At 46.4% G+C, this 16434-nt stretch overlaps 1 protein-coding gene across 1 annotated transcript; it reads right to left on the bottom strand.

Annotated features, from left to right (window-relative positions):
* Positions 1-1256: 1256 nt before the first annotated feature.
* Positions 1257-14767, bottom strand: TMEM120B (transmembrane protein 120B). Its single transcript, XM_032198899.1, has 12 exons — positions 14634-14767; positions 12189-12307; positions 10590-10706; positions 9558-9617; positions 8847-8942; positions 7702-7791; positions 5638-5703; positions 4721-4782; positions 4385-4477; positions 3876-3940; positions 3639-3707; positions 1257-2714 (listed from the first exon to the last, which is right to left on the bottom strand). Exons 1-12 carry the CDS (start codon positions 14700-14702, stop codon positions 2601-2603), a joined length of 1020 nt encoding a protein of 339 aa, XP_032054790.1. The 5' UTR covers positions 14703-14767; the 3' UTR covers positions 1257-2600.
* Positions 14768-16434: the final 1667 nt, after the last annotated feature.

Below are 16434 nucleotides of genomic sequence, written 5' to 3' on the forward strand. Positions count from 1 at the left end.
TTTATCTTTGGATATGCATTGGTTGCTCCAATTCAAAGGTAAAGCACCACAGAAAATAATTTACAGTATGCAAAGCTAAAAGTACTCCACTTAGCTCTGTGTAAAATAAAAGCAGTTTTACAATAAACTTACATAGCTTATTTAATACGACATGCAAATGTTGGTGTATGCTAGGGAGAGGGGAAATACTTGGCTGTGTAACTCACGTTCAGTAACTGTTGAAATCTTCTCTCTACAACTGTAAATTACATTTTCCCTTTTGTTACGAAGTTGTCAGTTGTCTGTTTGAGGATGATGGATGCTCCCACTGAAAAACCTAGCACATGTGCCTCAAATTTCCTGGTTCTTTTGCACGGTCTCTTGCAGTGAGATCTCAGATTTCAGGTTCAGTCGCTAGTCTGTAGCCACTGTAAACCAAAGCTGGGAGGGTGAAGGAGGTTTCTACAGTACAGGTGTTAAAAGTTTTCTTTCTAAGGCAAACTCCTGCCCATCCTTAGGGAAAGACAGACTTTGATTTTCTGATTCTATGACTTGCCTAACAGTTACAATACACAGTCTTTTGTCAGGAAGCTTGGGCATTGTATGCCAGGGATCTACTGTTACACAAACGCTTCCATGTAGAGCCTGATAACTGCACATCATTCAGATTTCATGCAATTTTATCCTCTGCTGGTTATGTGACCAGCTGGTGGAAAATTCTTTTGGAATGATTCATCATTTTAGATATGGGATAGCCCTTGATCTTGGAAATCTCAGTTTTTTCTCCCTAACTTGCTTTGAATTAACTAAGGCACATGGATCCCTACAAGCTTAAAATGATTTTTTTTTCTTTTTAAAAAAGATCAGTTTCTGCACATCTTTAGTAACTATAGAAAAAAATCCACGAATTGTGCAACCGTTTCTCCACAAGAAGACATTTGTCAGTGAAAGACAGAGAACCACACATGACCTTACCCAGTAAGCGACTGAAACATTGAGATGCAGGAAGTTACCACATGTACCCTCAGCTCCACGGCTCGAATCTTTCCTTGCTTTTACAATCCAAGATTCTCATGCTGCAGAATTCAAGTTACTTGCCATGTGCAGAGCTCCCTCACCCCTGGAGTACCAGGTCCACTGCTCAGATCCAGCAGGTTCCAGCATTGCTCTCAAAATAAAATAATTTACATTTCATAAATGGAGAGTTCAAAGACAAAGAAAAAATCAACACATGGTATGCAGAACTCAGAAGTTAATGTAGCAAGATACAGCCCAGCTAGCGTGAAAGTTGTTCAAAATATGCAAACGGCAATTTATTGTTCATGCCCACAGGACAAACACTGTAAAGGCAATTTTGCTAGCCTTGCAGCAACAAAATAACTAATGAAACCATTTAAAGTATATAGTGCATATGTATTTCTTCATGAGCACACTTAGTGGGAGAAGGACATAATTTTCAGATCACCCTGCCAAAGCCATTTGCCCAGTCTGGGCCTTGTGCTAGCTCCAGGGAAGGCAGCACAGCTGAGAAACGGGCTGCACAAGGCAGCTCGCAAACCTGCAGCTGGGTTTCAGAGTTGCAGATATTAAAGCCCCCAAAACAAGCTTATTCAACTAAATTCAAGAAGCAGGAGTTCAGTGGGATGGGAGTCAGTATTTCTCCTCAGCTGTCCTTCCAAACAAGTGTTTACATTCTCTTAACGCTTGGTACAAGTACAGTACTTAAATGAAGCATTTCATACTTCTGCTTAGCCTCTCTTCACCTTTCCAGAATGGCACTGGGAGCAAAGAAGTACAGAAAATGGGAACTGAAGTGCAACTGCACCTACTGCCACTGATCAAGACTATTTTCAGAAAAAATGCTGTCTCAAAAGAACCACTCAAAGGGCAGTGTGTTGGCTATTAAAAAGGGGATAAAGCAGTTGCAAATTACAGGTTATTTTCAGGTGTTTTCTAGGCTTGGGCAGATTACCTGATCTCCCTGGAAGAGGGCTAGCAGACTTCCCTGCCATTTCGTAACTGTTTTTGCTTGCTTATTTACGAGGATTTCTCTTCTTTAAATAGCTTTTTAAAAGTGTATATAGCAGCAGTATGGTACAAAGATGGGCATTTTTTTCACAGTACACATAGGTTAGTATTGCCACTGAAAATATGCTTTAAACAAATGCTTTTGAAAACAGCATTCAGTTTGTATTACTGAGCAATCTGGAGTGTTCATAAAGCTTTAAAAATCCAATACCCAGAGTTTAAATAATAAAACTGGAAAGTGTTAAATACCATTCCAGGACTGGAATTACAGTAAATCCCACATTCCCCCAATGCTGGCTTTTTGCCAGGCAGGTGCATGCTGCTATATATACACACAGAAAAACCAAATGCAAACACATTTTGTATTAAATATACATAAATAGCAGGACTGCAGACTGGAGAGCCATGCTTGCTTAATACTGAGTCTGTGCTGGAAGAGTCCACATCCTTCACCAAGCATGGGGACAGACGAGTCCTTCCAAGTCCGTTCACAGCGTAGCAGAGGTTTAGGAGGCACCGTCCAACGCCGAGCACCTGCTGCAGGCGCTGGGACACCGAGTTCCCATGTTGGCACCCAGCACATCCTGGTAGGTTCACAGCTTCTTTACTTTGTCTTTGTTCTTCTGCAACTTAGTGTGCACCACTTTGAGAGTAGTGAGGAAGTTCCCGAGGAAGAGCAGCAGAAACGTGAAAGCCAACACACAAACCTGAGGAAATGGGGGAAGAGAAAACAAACAGAAAAGGTTAAAAAAAAATAAATTAAAAAAGGTGAGTGTAAGCAGGCTCTGATGGGGTCTGGTTAGCAAGTCCAGGGATCTGTTATTACACCAGGAAAGAAGATCGGAGGCAAACACACACCCACGCATCTAGTTCTGATAAATGGGAACTATGTTTTATCATGATTAAGTAGCATTTATTGCTTTTTAATATTATGGCACGGTTCATTTTTAAAATTATTTCCATTCAACATCTGGACTCTTACAGACAGGAAAATCAAATTATTACATCCAATCTATTGGATTAGCATTATGTGACAAAGTGAGCACGCAAGCTACAGCAGGATTTGACCAAAATAAAGATTATCTGCACCACTATGGATGTGACATGGTCAAATGCACCATCATCAGTGATCAGCCTGGCTCTACAGAAGTAACTGGATAGCTAGAAAATGGGTAGATATGTTTAATGGGTGAGAGCAACTAAGAAAAGAAGCAGAAGGGACCCTAACATTGGGGCAGTAAAGTGGATAATGTATTTTTGAACTGATTCATTGTCTTTTTACTTTTGTTACCTTGTTTTTAAGCATGTAACCCATGGTTTAACCATAAAAAAGAGCCACCAACTCGGCAGCCACTGCTGTTAAATGCCCATGTACATGAAAAACATGGCAAGATATTTACCCAAATGAATGTTCTTTCCCCTACGCTTTCTGCTTTACATTTTGTGTGGTCACCCATGGGTGCAAGTTTCCATACAGTATTTCACAATTATTTAGAATTCTCTTGTATAGGCTCTGTGCCACATCATTCTGAGATATTTAGCTGGGGTCAGATAGCCAAATATTTTTAAGGATGTAGTTAAAGCACCCCTCTTCCTCTGCTGCGTTTTTTCTGAGCAGAACCAACACCCACCTGCCATTCTTTGCACTCCTTATGCCTTGACAATCCAAAAAGTGTGATTGCATTATATAGCTGCCAGAACTACAAAAGAAAAAAAAAAAAAAGCAATTATCAGCAAAAATTTAGAGTTGTTTGGCACAGGTATGCATGATCTGATACACCTTGTTACCGTACTGCAACCACAGCACCACCAGCACACCCTCCCCAGGTCCCGCATGGCAAAGGAGGGAACAGAACAGCCCAACTTACATGCCCAAAGAACAAGAATGGAAGGAGAAACGTCAGCCCCCGCCACATCCAGGACTGAAATCCTTCTGCAACAGGTTAACAGAAGAGAGGGAGTTAGCACAGACAAGCCAGGACGCATCCCAAACTGCAGCTCATCCCAACCAGACCTCCCCATAAGGATTATTCCTCTGCTGCTCAGCAATAATCAGCTAGGTTAGAATCAAAACTTGAAGGGGTGGTAATGGGAGGAAGATGAAGATGGAGATGAACAACACAACCATCTTAATGCCCTCAAGAGTTGATGGAAATCAGAGAACTCCATTTCCACTCCTCAGGACCCAAGGAGAATGATAAAAGACTCGCCACCATTTCTGCCTTTGTACCAGAGGCAGCAGGGCAGGGGGGTAACAGCTGTGCAAATCTGAAATCTCTGATGGCCACAAAGCCATCTCAGTATCACTGCTCTTGAACCTGCCCCTTCTGTCTGACAGAACCCCATTTTGCAAACAAGGCATCGCAGACAACCTCACCTACAGTAAGGTCCAAGTGGTTTCTTTCCCCCAAAGCACGGAGTCTATAAAGGCAGCCCCTTTGATAATAATATTGTAGGAACTGAACGCAACCTGGAGAAGAAATGGAAGCATCATTGCACTGGCTATTCAGAAGTATCAGAAACATTATTAAAATAGTTTGATATATTTCATCCAATAGCATTTAATTATTGTTTATGATTGTCTGTTGTATGATACTGTTTATACTTGCACAGTGTAATACTCCAGTATTTAAGCAGCAGATCTGTTTTCTTCTAAGCGTACCAGGTAGAAAACTATTTTAGCCCATGAAATACCAAGGTAAGATATACTCACTCTGAAATATTGAAAATGCTAAAAATTGACTGCGAAACATTTGATACATGAGTCCATCTGGCCTGAAAGCAAAATACAAAGGAAGTCTATTTGTTTGATGAAAAGCATACAATGCAGCACCCAGCCCCTTGTCAGCCACAAATCCCATTAGAAAATGAAATCAGCAGCTGGTGCCCAGCCCGCTCCATCCCATCCGGAGTCCAGAAAGGGTGCTACAGCCTCACATCACTGCCCTGGCAGGCAGCAAACGGTCTGATTGATTAGGCTGCCCCCTCTTATTGATTTCCCTGTTGCAGTTTCCTCTAGGCAGCAATCAAAGCCATTCAGCAGCATCCACATTACGAATTAAAGCAGGGGAGCACAGGTGCTCGTGCTCCTTATCTTAACACCAGTTCAGGATACAGACCTTTTGCTGCAGTGACTGTATGAACTCCTTAGAGATTCAGAACAAAAACATATTTTAAAACAATTCTTACTTATTAACTAATCAGTTCGTGCCAAACAAAGCTGAAGTGGGTCATGCAGGAGCCACACACAGGGTGCGTTGCTGTGTTGTTTCACCAACACCACCACGTTGGAATGTAACTTGCTTTTTTTGCTTTATAGTTTGTTTACAGTCTGGGTGATAAGGCACCAAAAAATTCATTTGGCATCACTCTCCCTCTCTGAAGAGAAATGCTGCTTGTTTTGCTCAGCTTATACAGAAATACAAATCGGGAGGCATTTTTTTTAAAACCAGCAGTGTAAAAACAAACTTGCAGAGTGTTGTATTTATCACTGAAAACATCCGTACCATCAGACAAGTGTGATGCTTCGCTATGTGCCTGGGCAGACACAGCTACGTGGTCACACTGGATTAATACGCTCAGATGACGCACACATTTTAAAGCACCATGAGCAGGAGAAAGCAAACTCACCATGTTAACATTACTCCAGACAGGAATGTGGAGACATAGTGATGAGACACCCACCAGCCCTTGATCCTGAACAGAAAAAAATATGGCAGTTAGACGAAGAACATGAATTTCAACTTTAGGTCTGGCTTTAAAGACAAAAAATAATCCTGACTAGATCGTGGATAAATAAATGGCCCAAAGCAAACAAACAAAAACTAAGTCGGTGGCAACAAAGGACTTGCCAAGAAACCAAGAAGGGACAGCAGGAGTTTGTTACCAGAAGACAAGCAGGGACAGCCGAGGCAGCCCACGGCAACCAGAGGTTTCTCTGCTGGACACAGGGAAGCCAATTTCTGTCCTTGCAAACTTTTCCTTTGCACCTCCCAGAGCTTGCCGTGTTCAGCTCTCACATGCCTGCACTGCCTCAAGCTCCGTGATCAGTGGGGAGATGCCTCCCTCATTTTTAGTGGCTAGCTGTGATGCCAGCAAACTGCACAGAAATAATTTTCTTTTACAAATGCCGTGGGCTGGATGGAGCACACTGGCTGCTGCCACCCCATCTCCATCACGGCTGCTCCCCAGGACTGGTACCAGGCACATGCACTACGAGTGAGACACGTCAGAAGCCTCATTAATTAATGCCACAGGGAGCTGCAAGCGTTGCAGCAGCAGCCACTCACCCAGCAGCAAGCCTGCATGCAGACTCACGCCTGGGAAGAGATGTGGTGATGGCTGTGGTTTACCCACGCCCTGTGCCAGCCCATCTGGATGATGAAAAGCGGGGACACAACCTTCAGGTTATTGCTCAGATCTCTGACAAGGCTCCAGGTCAGGCTACGCAAGTGCAAATTTAAGCAACTTCTTCAAGCTCCCCCAGAGTGAAAGCAAGAGGCACAGCAGGGGCAGGACGAGTGATCGCTCTCCACAGCCAGGACAAGGACTCCCTCCCCAGGCTGCTGGGGAAGTCAGAAGACGCCCTGAAATTCCTGCTGCTCCAAGGCCTTGTGGGAGGAGGGAAGGGACAACAGCGCCAGAAAGGCAACGGCAGCTAGAGCAGGAAGAGCCGGCTTGAGGTTTGCTTCATTTTGATTTTTCCTATAACTTCTCTGGGCTCACCCACGCCCTGAGAAGGGTTCGCACACCCAGCGGTCCTTGCACCATCACCAGTGCCAGCCTCCTCTGACGGGCTGCCCTGCTGGGAGCACCCAAGCTCCTCAAGAGCTGCATGCAGGGCTACACAACTAATCAGGTAAAAGTCTCAGAAGAAAAGCTGAACTTCTCCTTCCAGCATTCTCTTGCTCTAGTAATGTTCAGGGTGCGCTTGATAACCCCGTACGCTGCATGAGCAGTGAGCTCAGTGCCAAAATGCAATGGGAATAGGAGAGTGGAAAATCTGATCATCTGAATAAAATCCAGATAAAAGAGGGGTGGTTTAGGATACTCCAACTAAAGGTGTCATAAGAAATGAGGGCTTGGAGCAAGGATCACCCTTCAGTTTACTTCTCCCAACACTTAACTCGTGTTCCCAGCTCTTTATACAATTATTTCCTCTTAGCCACCAATTTTCCTTGGACACAACTGTAATTTAGTCAAATGCTTCGGGACACGCTGCAGTGACCCGCAGAGCAATCACGGTGACCACATGGCACAAACCAGAGTGACTCAGCTCCTGCTCCCTTTTTCTCATGAATGTATGCCAGCGTACCAACATACCTACAGGTACCACTACAGACACGACAAGGTACAAAGTCAGCATCTGGGTTGGTCATGTCACTGAAAACACGCACAATTACATCCCAGATCACATCTACAACTAACCCATAGCTACCAAAAACATCCAACACCCTGGACCAAGAAATTATGGACTTGAAGAAACTGTGCCTTCTCCTCCCTACGCAAGCCCCAGACAGCCACATCTGCCCTTAGAAGAAAATGTAGAGAGGAACAGGGACAACAGACCCTGCAGAGAGGGATCAACATCTCAGATTTGCTGGGCTTCAGCACCAAACTGAATCTGCTTTTGTTGCTTGTTTTAATTTTATGGACATTTCATGCTTTAAATAGTTTCTGCAGGTGGCACAGTACCTTGATCCATTGCTAATAAGAATACTTTCCCGTATCGTCAGCGTGCAGTAATACCACACTAACAGAAAATTAAACACTTCATCTGTCACCCTGTTAAAAAGAAAAAAGCACAGTAAAAAGAAATCCTGTTAATTACAGAAAAACATTTCAAAACCCCTATTTTCCCTCCCTTCCCTCGGGAGGATGAAAGCCTGCCCAAGTAAGGTCATGGACACAAAGCCCCTGTCCTGGGAATCTCTAATCCACACGCAGAGCCACAGGTATTGGCACCGCTGCCAAGTTGAGAGTCCTTTACCCTGGGAAGTGCCCAATGATATAACGCCGCAAAGCTTTAGCCGATAAGCAGGTATGCAGAGATGACATTAATTCCTTCTGAAGGAGAGAAAACACCATGGAAGCACCAGATGATCCAATTTAGAGAAGCATTTCCAGGCTAATTCAATGAGATCTCTATAAATCCAATCAACTAAAAGAACAGAAGAGCATTACACTCTGGGGGTAAAAGGAGTCTTTATTTTGCCACTGCAGCCCCCTGAAGCCACAAGGATTTGGGGCAGCCTCCATACAAGACAGCACCAGTCCCTGGTACAATCCACAGAGACGTTGATGGAAGGGTCCAGCTAAAACACCTGGCTGGTTTTTGTCTTTTTTTTTTTTTTTTTTTTTTTAGCAAAACTGAATAGTGGAGGCTTGCTGGTGATACGTTATTGTGACCTAAAGATTACATTTCTGGTCTAACCATTTGATGCAAACGCTCTCTTGTGTGGTGTTTGCAACCCCAGAGCTGCAGCACGGTGCTGGTACCTACCTGGGACAACCTGCAAACAAAACACACCACTCTTTCCCAAGCACAATGCAACACCAGAAAAACAGCAGATCAGGATTATCGTGTTGTGCTTTCTATTGGTTATAGCAAATTCCTAAAATGTTAATCAAGAAAAAACAAGCAGCTAAAATACAGGTCCTGCCTGCACTGAGAAACAGGTACACAAGATCCCCTGCTGGGGAAACCACAACTATTCAAAGCCCAAATACAGCTTGCACCCATCTCCTGGTCTCTGGCAATTAGTTCAAATGAATCAGCTGCTAATCCAGCACATTTGTATTCAAAACACTTGGTTGAAAGTAAAAAAATGCAGGCTTACCTGTAGTGAAGAATAAACCTGCAGGCCACAGCCCCGAGTAACAAGATGATTGTGAGATAAAGTTTGAACTTCTCATACTCATCTTTGTAGGCGAACCTGGAAGGAAAAAAAGCACAGAGCAGGGAATGTCACACATCACATGGGTGTAAATGAAGGTTTTACTGAATGTGGCTTCACTTTTTTTTCAACCCAGATACAAATCCACATCACAAACCAAAAGACAAGAGATTTTGCTTAAAACATTTAGAAAATCAGCTTGCAGTGATGAAAATCAGTATTTCACCTGCATGACCGTGATGCTGCAAAACAACTCAACAGTTTCAGTCCCTAAGAGCTGGTTTCTAGGTTGCCAGGTTAAGCAGCAGCAGCTCTCTTTATTTCTCATATTTATATAAAGAGAAATCTCCATTTTCTGGAGCCCTGCGTGCCTGGAACTCACAACATTATTTTTATTTATTATTTTTAGTTGCAAAACCCAGCTGAATCTCCCTTATAACTAAGGCAACAACCCTGACTGGGCTTAGAAGTGACTGAGGGACAAAACCCACTGGAGTTTTACAGGAAGCTTTAGTTTGGCCTGTCTCAGTCTGACTTACCTGATCCTGACAGATGACTTTGAAACAGGTCTAAGAGAAAACCATTCCTGTCCCTGGACTTCAGCAAACACCCCCTGCTAGCCCCAAATGCGCCCATATGGAAACGCTCACTTACTTTGCTTGGTTACTCAGGAGGGTTACATTCACATTTCCCAGCACGAGATTTAAGTACAAACTGGAAGACAAAAAACAAGACCCATATTAAGTCTTGTTTGCTCTGAACACCACAGCTGACACAGATCAGAGCTGAAGAGATCATTTTAGCAGCCCAAGACGCATTTTGCTGTAGGTTTTTAATTAAAGCAAACTGGAAATACAGACCACCAAAGAAGATTTAAATGCAGGAAGTTCAGTCAGCATTTCCAAGAAGTTAGAGAAAAGGTTTCTTTTCCTGGTCCCTTTTCCATGCTACAGTCTAAGGGTGAGATAATTATTATACACTATCAGAAAATAAAAAGAACGTGGAGAAACTGGAAGAAAAGTTTCCAGCAGAGCACTCCACCCGCAATGCTGCAGCACCTTTTACCATCTTCTTGATTTCACATCATTTCCCTACTCCAGGGTATTTCCACCCAAAACGCTCATCTCACCACAGATACACAGAAGCAGCAGACTTGGGAAGGGGAAAGGAACAAATCAAGGGTAGAAATCAAGTCCCTTGGCTCGTTTTACTCCGCATCAGCATCTCCTGACCGCCAGGGTTGCACAGCCCTTGACAACTGAACAAAATACATCCCAGCAACCCCACTTAAAGCAAAGTACAAACGTTAAGTCAGTTGAAAGCAATATTTGGGAGGAAGAAAAATTAAATAAATTAAAAAGGGGGGAAATTTCATACTGATTATCTTTGAAAAACTAGCACAGGAAAATGTCACTGTGGAACAGTGAATTCCATGAGCTCTCGCAGATGCAGATTTAACTACTATTTTAACAAGAAAACCTGTGCCTACACACAGCACATTTACATACACTTCCAGCTAATGAATTCTGTGTACAACCGACACAGCAGCTCAGCAAGAGATTTATGACTAATCCAGTTGTACATGTATTTCTTCAGCATGCACATTATCCTGCGGGAACAACACCGCTGTGAACACTCAAAGATCAGCTTTCCTGGAGTGCGTGCCCCTCCTGGCAAAGCACTTACCCGTTCTTCTTTGGCAAGTAGGCTTCCATGTCAAAGAAGGCATTTTGCCTCTCTTTGATCTGGGTGCTGATCTGCTGTATGAGAGCGAATTCTTCAGGAGTAGCTCTGGGCTTGCACCTGCAAAAACACGGAAACAAAATCTTCCCCTTTATATTTTTACCTCCTTTTTATTTAAGGGAAAAGGACTTTGTCAGAAAGTTCATGCTGGTAAAAAGCTATCTGTAAATTTATGCCATTGTGCACTTCTCTCCTGTTTTTCCATAGCAACATTTGGCTTAGCCCTGATATTTTTTTCGCTGCCTGTTTTGTGTCATCGTGGGTTATTTCACCTGCCTGGTGTACAAACCAGCTTCTTTCACCTCAGCTCAGTGTCAGCACTCTGCACCTCTTCCACTGGGAAGCTGTTCAGGCACACTGTGCTGTTTTTGTAGGAGCACCTTCCACTTTGGGAAGTTTGCGTGCAGTTTCAGGCACTGCCCTTACAGCATCCAAACTGATCCTCCCCAAACTCCCTTTGGGGTTGGAAAGCCTCTACGTCCAGACCCCATAAACTCCTCATGAAGGACAAAAAATCACTGTACGGCCTCTAAAAACAAAACAAAAAAGACCTCACGCATCCTTCCGAGCCACCACTGAAAGGATGTCAAACTCATTTAAACCGAAAGGTTGATGCAGCCCCCACGCAATCAATGGCAGCTTGGACAGAGGACAGCAGCTGGGGGAAGGGACCTCCAATTTGCTTTTCTTGCTGCCCTCGCACTGCTGAAATCAGGCATTTTAGGAAGGGCAGGGGGTGCAGCTGGGCAGTGCTGGGCTAGAGGAGGGCTCTGCATGACCCTACCTTTCACTGCTGCTGTTCTACCTGCAGAGAAGGGATTTACAAGCTCTGTTTGTGGCAACCAGCCCTCCAAAACCCCCAAACTGCCTGCCTGCAGACACCACCATCACACACAACACACAAAAAAGACTGCAGGGAGCAGAGGCATCAGCCTGTGCACACCCCAGCAGCCCCCTGGAGACACCAAAGTTATCCCCCGTAACCCCACAAGGCTTGGAACCCAGGGGACGTTCAGAAGTCTTGGCCAGGCCCAGCTCAGCAAAACTTTTCATTGAGGCTGCAGCTCTCCAGGCATAAAACATCTCAGGATGTAACAAACGCAGAGCTGATGATTTACTTGCTAATTGCAGCTTTACCAATTAATGTAAAACAGAGAGCAGAGGGGTGAGCACAGGGAGGTCAGCAAGCTGTGGTGTCTGAGGTCTGTACGCAAGGAACTGAGCTGGTGGCTCCCGGTGAGCAGCCTCACAGACAGAGCCAGTCCCTGCTGCAAATCCTGCACCTACTGCAGGCATGCAAACCCAGTCGGCCTCCCCCAAAGATTTACTGGGTCTTCTTTATTTATAGGACTCGATCCCTCGTGTGGTTACAAACATTTTACCTGACTGCGATAAATGGAAGTGACTCAAGATTTATATGGAGCAAAATTGCCCCTGTGACGCAGACTACATATCAAACTGCTAAAAACCCAAACATTTCTACCCTTTGGGAAGCAGAAACATTCCAGTCCTGCCTCCTCCCCCCTTCAGACCTCCCCTTACCGTTGCAGGCTGTGCTTCAGATCCCTTAAAGTCTTCTTCTGCCGGTGTATGGAGCTGCTGCAGGCTGTCTGCAAGCTGGTGACTTCCTCCAGTTTCTGCCTGTAAACTTTGTGCGTTTCCTGCGGGAGAAGAAGAGAGGTTTGGTAGGAAGAGCCCTTCTGGGTTACGGGTGGTATTGGATTCTCACATGTGAGGGAAGCAAGCCCTGTTTTTTGGGGAGTTAACAGGCACGCAGGGAGGGGTTTCCCATGGCAGCCCGTTCCAGCTGCCTCCAATCCATCAGGCAGACAACCAAGGGCTGATACCAAACCAGCACAGCTCAAAGGAACACTAACAAAAGTTCTTGCAAAAGAGAGAGCATCCTCTCCCCGTTCATCTCATTTCCTCTTCCTACCAGGCTTTCCCCATCTGGGACTTTCTTTTTCCCAGCCCACCCTGTGACAAAGCAGATGTTTGATCTGTTTGATCCCATCCATCCCCCGTAAATGGGGGGGAGGGGGAGAAATCGCAGCTCAGGAACTCTGATTTCACTGCCAGATTCAATCTGGAAAAAAAGAGGAAAGGAGATGAGGACCCAGAGGAAGAAGGAAAAAAAAAAAACAAACATTACAGAAGTGGCCACAAAACCTGGGCATTTAGACAAGCCTCCTGGCCACTGTGGCCACGCCAAGCCCCATGACTTGCTGCTCCAGCACAGCCCACTGCTTCCTCCAGCACATCCAAAACCATGCCACAGCTCGTCCAGCAGAGAAAAGGATGCAACGGGCCCAGGAGGTCCCGGACCCTGCATTCAACCCGCTCCAACACTGCAGGGAGGTGCACAAGGACTTCTTTAGCAACTAAAGCCGACATGGAGGATTCCACACCACGAACAAACCCGTACAAGTTCGGTCCCTGTCTGGGCATGCTGTGGTTTGCATCAGGGCCCTCTGAAAGCCAGACCCCTTATCATCACGTGGAAGTTCAACATTAGCCCTGGCTTAAGGAGAAAAATATTCTTTTTAAGAGCTAAAACTCAGAAGACAGTTTGCAGAGTCAGTGTCGAGGAGGGAACGGAGGGGTTAAATGCCCATTTGCTTTATCTACCAGCACATCTCAGGTAACACCACAAAAAACTGCTGCCAGTTCTCCTTAGGCATAAACACAGCACTAAAGCCACACAAAACAAATCTTTGCTCTCCTCCTCGCTAGGACCTGGCTGTTCATTATTTACAGCAGCGATATAAAACAAGCTCCACTATCCCATCCGAAAACCTCACTGACCAACCTAACCGTGTCCAGGCACCGCAGCGCCCATCACCGCAGGATTGGTTTGGTTCTGCTGAGAACCCCGGGGCTCAGCGGATCGCCCAGCAGCTCCTTCTGCTTCTCTGCATGTCCTGCAACCGTGTCCTTGGAAAGGCTGCTGAAAGGGGTAAGAAGCCCTTTGCCGAAAAAGCTCACCTATTTATTGGAAATGCAAACACGCCAAGTTGAGAACTGGTGAACTCTACCGCTAGCCAAAAACATCAGGATAACGATGTAAAGGTGATGCTGGTATTTAGAACAACACAGCTTTTGATACTTCAGTTATTTATTCATCAAGAGCAGTGACTGCACACAAAGGGGACCCGCCGGCAGCACAAGGAGCTGTCTTTCCCCTAACACAGGCAATCCATGGGCCAAATACCTTCCTGCAGGGTCAGGCGTGGCCACAGCTCTCCACCTAGGAAGCATCGTGCCTTGAAAAACAAAGGTCCTGTATACCAAAGAGAGAGGTATTTTTGTCCCAAGTCTACGAGCTCCCCAGGAGGGGACATGGGAGCCATCCCTGCACTCTGGTGTACAAGTTTTGCAGAGTTGGGGCCGTGACTGCCCGGTTTGCCTGCAAACCAAGGGCTGGCACATCCAACACCACCACCGATGCCTTCGTGTGTTTGTACATAGGGTTCAATTAATAAGTCACTGCGGGACAACTGGCGTTTTCCCACAGCACAGAGGGGCCACAGGCAGGGTTACGAAGCCGCAGCCGTCCCTGCCCCAAAACCTCAATGCCCCACAGCCCCGAGCTCTTCCTCAGGCTCCTGCTGGAGGGCGAGGCGCTGTCCCAGCGACCCAAACCTCGCCAAAACCACACACAACCCTGCCACCTCGGGCGGTGTGTCGGGGACAGGAGCTAAACCATCCACCGTGAGACGAGCTGAAGCGTCTCCGTGAGGAGCCACAGCACAGCCGCTGGGGTTTGGGGATCGCCTTGAGGATGCCTGTGTGAGGCGTGAGGGGGCGTGAGGGGATGTGAGGGGACGCGAGGGGACGATGTGCTTGAGGGGGACACGGACACACACCCGGGTGGCGCTGCCACCTCACGGCCGGGCTCCTCGCGCTCCCCCCCCCCCCCTCCTTCCCGCCCTCGCCCTCTCCCCTCAGGGGCCGTTCCCGCCGCCTGCCCCTCAGCGCGCGCCTCACCTGGAGCTGCCGGAACTCCTCCTCCAGCTCCCGCCATTCGCCGCAGCAGCGCTCCAGCTGCACCCTCATGGCGCGGTGCAATGCGGCGGGAGGCGGGAAGGGGGGGGCGGTGGCGGTGCAAGGCGGCGCGAGCTCCGCCGGCGCGAGCCCGCAGCCGGGGCCGCGGGGGCCACGCGCGCCCCCTGACGTCATCGCGCGGGGCTGGGCGCGGCGCTGAGGCGGTGCTGAGGCTCCCGCTCCGCCCTCCCCCCCCCTGAGGCGATGGCGGCGCTGAGGCAGAGCCCGGCCCCGCGCAGCCCCCGGGGGTTAAAAGCTCCTCGGTAGGCTCCAAGGAGGCGCTGGTGGAGTCGATGTGCCCCGGGGATGTGCCCCGCAAAGGGATCTGGTGGCTGAGGGGATTCAACGGGGTGTTGGGGGCCAGGGGAGCTGGTTGGGGATAGGGCGCAGGCGGTTGTCACGGCGGGGAAGATGGCGAGGGGCTGGGGTCAGGGCGCTCCACGTCGTGAGTGTCAGGGGAGATAGGGAGATATCTGGGGTCAGGGCACACCTGGTTGCCAATATCGAAGGAAAATTGTTAGGTGTTAGAGTCTGGGCACACCGGGTCCTCGGTATCAGGGAAAATGGCAAGGTACTGGGGGCTGGGCACACCCAAATGTCAATAGCAGTGAAAATGTTGAGGTGTTGGGGTCAGGGCACACCGGATTGTCATTATGGGGTAAAATCTAATGAGCAGAGGAAGCCCACACAGACACTGTTGAAGCATTTGGCTTCATCCTGTCCTTTCCTGGCACACACAGGCTGGGCTGCTAACAGCCTCCTGCACACCTGACTGAACCCAGGACGGGGTTTGCCAGAGTGCTTGGTGGGCTGTGAGGTGTTCAGTGGGGTTTGCAGAGGTAATTTGACCAAAAAGCAGGCAGATCGCTGCTGTCAGTTCATAGAATGGTTGGGCTGGAAGGGATCTTCTAATTCCAACCCACCTGCCATGGGCTGGGACACCTTCCACTAGACCGGGATGCTCAAAATTGACTTAATTGCCATTAAGTAAAAACATTTAAGTAGAAGCACTTCAACATTTATAGGACTACTTTTGCCAATACTAACATTCAAGAAGGTACTTCGAGAAAATACTGTAAATAACCCTTAAAACTATTTATTTTACTTGTTATCTATAAACCTTAAAAAAAAAAATCTTAATATCACTCTTGGATATTTGCCCTGGGCTATAATTTTTCAGCCTTGTTACATATTGTTGGGGCCAGAGTCTGTGTTTCTGCAGGCAAAGCCCCCAGGGAAGGTGTGCATACAAAAGCAGGAAATTGTGAGCATTTCCCACCAAGAGCCAGGCTGTAGAGTCCTGTAGAGCAGTGAACAGAGACATGAGAAGGGATCACCAGAACTTTATTCAAAGCTTTAATATTCTTTCCCTTTGCCTCTTGACAAGCAACAATGCTTACAGGTATTGAGGCTGTATAACCCCAAAAGATTTCTTTCAAAGTCTTTTAACTAAAATGTGCTAATTATTTATATTTGTTCAAGAGATCTGTGTTTTCTTTAAAACAGTAACACAAAAGAATTTCGTTACACACGAGAGGCTATCTGCACTGCTAGTTCTAAAAGTATTTAAAGTTGTGCAGTTACAAAAGATTTCAGAATTACCTGGAGTCTATTTACATCTCCTGGGAGATTATTGCTGTTTGTGTAATCTCATTAATTAAATCACATCTTTGCATATAAAATCAGTGAAGTAAGACAACAGTGATTCTATTTTTTTGTAAGAAACTAAACAATTTGTTTATTA

This window comes from Aythya fuligula, chromosome 17 (genome assembly GCF_009819795.1).
Source record: "Aythya fuligula isolate bAytFul2 chromosome 17, bAytFul2.pri, whole genome shotgun sequence".
NCBI lineage: Eukaryota > Metazoa > Chordata > Aves > Anseriformes > Anatidae > Aythya > Aythya fuligula.

Bases quoted from the DNA above. Each gene is read 5' to 3' on its own strand.
- TMEM120B (XM_032198899.1), bottom strand. From the start codon at position 14,702: ATGAGGGTGCAGCTGGAGCGCTGCTGCGGCGAATGGCGGGAGCTGGAG. The intron at 5,704-7,701 runs GTACTGTGCCAC...TTTTCTGTTCAG, and splicing joins CTTATTAGCAATGGATCAAG to GATCAAGGGCTGGTGGGTGT. The intron at 3,708-3,875 runs GTAAGTTGGGCT...TTTCTTTTGTAG, and splicing joins CATTCTTGTTCTTTGGGCAT to TTCTGGCAGCTATATAATGC.